The sequence below is a fragment of the Mycetomoellerius zeteki genome, unplaced genomic scaffold (assembly GCF_001594055.1).
Source record: "Mycetomoellerius zeteki isolate Tzet28-1 unplaced genomic scaffold, Tzet1.0 scaffold212, whole genome shotgun sequence".
NCBI lineage: Eukaryota > Metazoa > Arthropoda > Insecta > Hymenoptera > Formicidae > Mycetomoellerius > Mycetomoellerius zeteki.
The window spans coordinates 297506-302361 of NW_017257086.1; the positions used below are offsets into that span (position 1 = coordinate 297506).

The 4856-nt window shown below is 36.7% G+C and overlaps 1 protein-coding gene across 1 annotated transcript in view; it reads left to right on the plus strand.

Annotated features, from left to right (window-relative positions):
• Positions 1–629: 629 nt before the first annotated feature.
• Positions 630–4856, plus strand: part of LOC108722656 (zinc finger protein 37) — a 5891-nt gene continuing 1664 nt past the window's right edge. Inside the window, exons 1-2 of the mRNA XM_018447863.1 lie at positions 630–799; positions 3969–4855. Coding sequence (XP_018303365.1) covers positions 640–799; positions 3969–4855 — 1047 coding nt within the window. The 5' untranslated portion in view covers positions 630–639. The remainder of the gene's footprint in view (positions 800–3968; position 4856) is intronic.

Genomic DNA, 4856 nt, shown 5'->3' on the forward strand with positions numbered 1-4856 from the left:
ATACATTTATACGCAGAGTCCTATTGAATAATCGTGCAACGACGTCTAGAATTAAATCAAGCGATATCGCCAAGATAGCCATCTCGAGCTGAGCGTTTCATCTTTCCTAAGAAGAAAATCGTTTTCACTCATCCTTGCTACTGAAAGAAATTTTGAGTAAAAGGAACTTTAATTGGGATAGTCTACCGCCGATAGATCAATACGAAACGACCATGTCGTGTCTCAGGATATCTTAGAGAAAGCGTAAAGAGTGGGACGAACAGCTGAAGCATCGATTGAAAGATCGTGTGCCTGGTAAAATCTCTGCGTTAATGAATTAAGAAAAATAAACTTGGCGTTTTTGTGAAAACGGGAACGAGCGGCAGAACGGTTAACGGTATATTGAACGATATATATCGTAGTGTATCGTTTGCCGACGAGTAGCCGCGATTTTTGCAAAGGGGATTTGCGCGATATACCCGATCAATATACGCGGTACTTCTTGATCGTGCCGCGGGTACGCACTCGCAATAAAATACGCCGTCACACCGAAGGACCGAGGAAGGCTCAAGAGGGTTGTTTATCCTATACGGTTGTTTGGTGATCTTAGAGCGATATTTGATATTAATCCCGGTGGGAAGAGAGCAACGATCAGCCAAGATGCCGCGGTGCTATATGGTAAAGAAGGCCTTGTGCAACAAGTACATAACCAGCGTTGCTAGAGGATTCGAGAGCTGGGGCCGCGGAAGGAGCACGCCATCGCCAACCACCGTACCCATCTCGCCCGTACAGAGGTGTATTGCACCCCCTGTTGCACAAGGTATGCCAACTTTGCATATTTTACCAGAAATCGTTATAATAGTTATTTTTATAAATTAATCGGGTGATCGATCAATATTACAACACACACACACACACACACACACACACACACACACACACACACACACACACACACACACACACACACACACATACACACACAGCGCCAAAGTAGCTTTAACCTTCGGCGTCTCTACATCGTTTTCACTTACATTACACTGGATATTGTGAAGAATAAACATATCGTAATAAATTTTTTTTAAATCGAAACGCCAGATATTATGGAATACAAACGAATAACAAACAAATGTATTTTTATAAATAAAAAAAATTATAGCGTAGCAAAATAACTTCGGGTATGTCACCCTGGGAATGACATCGAAAGGTTAAACTTGCAATTAGTAAAACCGAAATTATTATTATTATTATTTTATTGCAATGCCAGCCAGTAGATAACAATATAGTAATAAGCGAACAAAACAGATAAAAAAATCTTGAGCGTACACATATCACATAATACATGAGACGTGTACATCATTGACATCATACTAACATACTGACATTTGCATTCACATTTGCAATGGAAAACACATATACAATTACATTTGCAAAAATGAGCTCAATATCACATTATATTGATAAACAATATAAGAAAATAATACAGATATGTATATATACAAATTATATAATATAAATAAAATCGTTTATAAAATAGGCAACAAAATATGTAATATCTTTTGAAGTAATTAAATAAAAACGTAATAGATACTTTTTTATTCTTTCGTAATTGTGTCAGCGCTTTAGCGTTACTTTAGCGATATTCATTTCGTCTCAAGTCCGATACGCGTTTATATCGAATTATCAAATGATAATAGCACACGCGCAATTCCCAACAATACGTTACCTGGTCGTAACAAAACGACCTTAATTGTCGGAATTCTCCATGGCGTTACTACTTGTACGGCGTATCCGCTTCTCGTGTGAACGGCGAAAACGGTATGCGAAACTTGTCGAGATAGTAAATGCAGTTACAAAGGCGGTGATATTCGGAATCATCGTAATGACGATGCACGTTTATAGCATTTCGTCAGCACGAAGAAGCGAGAGTTTCAAACGTTCGTGCAACGAATAATTTACAATTGACCGAAATCGTTTGCGTTTAAAAAATAACAAGTCTTTTTGGAAGTTTGATGGTATTTATATAATAATTATTGAAAAAAATCGATGTTTTTCGTATTATTAAAAATAATATATGAATAATATATTTTGGAATAAGATATATCCAAATTGGACATTCTAAAATAAAGTTTTGGGATGCATATTTACAAAATTAAAAATTATAAAATTGAAAATTCAATAATCAGAAGAAAAATGTGTAAATGAGAGTCAAACACAGTTAGTGCGACGCAAAATTAAGTCTAATTGTACTTAAAAATACACAAAATTTCAAACATTTTGGCTCATCTTTCGAATCATCTTCAATGATCTTCGTATTCTACAATATTGTATTTTATTGTCCCATTGTTTCCCATTTGAAATTTTATGTATTTTTAATAGATTTAATTTGACGCCTCATTAACTGCGCTTGACTTTTATTTGTTTATTTTTCTTCTAATTTTTTAATATCACGAGTCCTTACACATTAATATATATTATTTTAAAAATATAATTTTCTCTCTTCTCTCTTTATTTTTCTAATCGTTTTTCCTCGTTTTTAATTATTTATAGAAAGAAAAATGAAAAATGAACAAAGTCTTAATTTAATAATTTTCTATTTTATATATACAAAATGTAGACGCTGTACAAAATTTTTAATAATTTATACTTTAATAAATATTTCGTGAAGGTAATAAGAATGTATTTTCGCAGTCGTGCAAATTGCAATAAAAATTTTACATATATCTGAAATTGATATAACTTTTTTATACTATACTAATGAAAATAATACAGCACGACGAAAAGCGAGACATTCACATAATATTCATACCTGTCGATCTTTTCACGATCAGCAAAACTCTTCGTGATCACAGTTCAAACAAAAATTCATTTTGCTCGTGAAACATACAAATACAACAACGTAGAAATATTAACCTTTAGAGGGCCGGACTGGCCAAAAAAATGATAATTAGCAAAAATAATATAAATAAAAAATAAAATAAATAAATAAAAATGTAAAAAAAAATAAAAAAATATAAAATGTAAAAAAAACGAAAAAAAGAACTACATAACTTTCTACGTTCACGTCATTAGTCCTGGATTACACTAAAGGAAAGTTTCATATGTATAATACGTAAATGTCTATGTTATTCAATTCAATTTATATAGACTTATCTAGATAAATAACACTATTTCTACATAAAATTTCGATAATCTGGCTTCAGAAACGTGTTCTGCGACGTCAAAAACACTTAGAAATACTAAAAACAAAAAATGAAAATTTTCCACATTGGTCATCCCGTTGCTGACCGGACTGGCTATAGTGGCCAACGGAAAACTCGTCGACTCCTCATGACATAAACATTTAATATATAGTATACATGAATTTTACATTAAAAAAATTCAAAATTTCAAGGCAAAAATGCCGGCCCTCTAAAGGTTAAAGCAGATCCACCTGGTGGCGTAAGATAAGTCGGTTGCTTTTAAACGAAACGTGCACATTTACAACCGAGTTATTGTGAAATTTTATATCCGCTTAACCTAGAAGACCTTCTTGGTTCTTTACTCCCATCTCCTTTGACCTCGTTCCTAACATATTTGTCGTCATAATCCCACTACCCCTCTTCACAATCCGTACTGTGCAGTCCATCTCTTTCTCCCACCCTCCTATCATTCGTTTATCGCTGCACTTCTCTTACCACCATCAAGGTTTGGCACTTTTTGCTTCACGCTGGAAACGAGAAATAGATAGTCTTTTTTGATATGCTATTTAAAAGCCTACGACGCCGTTAAATCTCGATTTAAAAAAATCAAATAAAAGCAAAGAAATAAATTTATACGTTGCTTCTATAATATATAAGGCAAAAATAAAGATATTTTGCAATAACATGAGTTATATATAGCAAATTTAAATATATAATTTATATATACATCTTTTTCATTCTGTCATGAGGCGTGGTCTGATTGGATTTATCATGTATACGAATAAAACTTAATATTTATAATCTTAGAATGTCCCAACACGCAACCAAAAGACACAACGGCCATTACGACTTCCGCCGTGGCCGATGCAGACCCCTCGAAGGAACAACCGAGCAACGCAGACACAACTGTCGCAACAGCGGTACCATCATCCGTCATCATGATGAATCCCGCGATGGACCACTCAATGACGATGCGAATGGAAACCGTCGTGATCGCGTGCACCACAACGGCTTCTCTGACGACTCTATCTTCAACAGAAACAATCGTCTCTTCCGTCAAGGAAACTACAACGACGACGGTGACGTCTTTACCTTCGTCAAGCATGCGAACGACTCCCGAGAGACGCGACGAAGCTACGACGTCTGTCGCGACGCTACACCATCCACCATCCACCGAAAAATCGTCTCCACCGTCCAGCACGTCAACGTCCTATCATCTACAAGATACTCCGGAGCACTCGAGAACACACGATAGAATACAATCGGTTATCACATCCTGTGACATGTCCATGTCCGGCCAAGTGTCATCCATGTTTAAAGATCGCTCCGCGGCGGAAACGGAGGCGGCGCACGATCTCCTAGAGCTCTCCCGATCTCTACCTCCCTTGCCACCACCGAGTGTGGCGATCGGTCCTCAAAGCGTAATCGAAGCGCCGGCGAGCGACGTCCAAGAGATGACGGTCTACCAACCGGCTGAACAACCAATCTATCAGGTGAACACGATCGAGCTGACCAGCTCAAACATCTACAATCATCATCAGCAACAGCCACAGCCCACGGCCACCGGTATCATTTATGAGTCCGCCATTGTGCCATCCTCGGGCAGTGTTTTCATACCTTTGGCACCAGTACAAGAAATCCTGCTGACATATAGCACATCCACTATACCGTGCACACCAATTATCGCTCAACAGC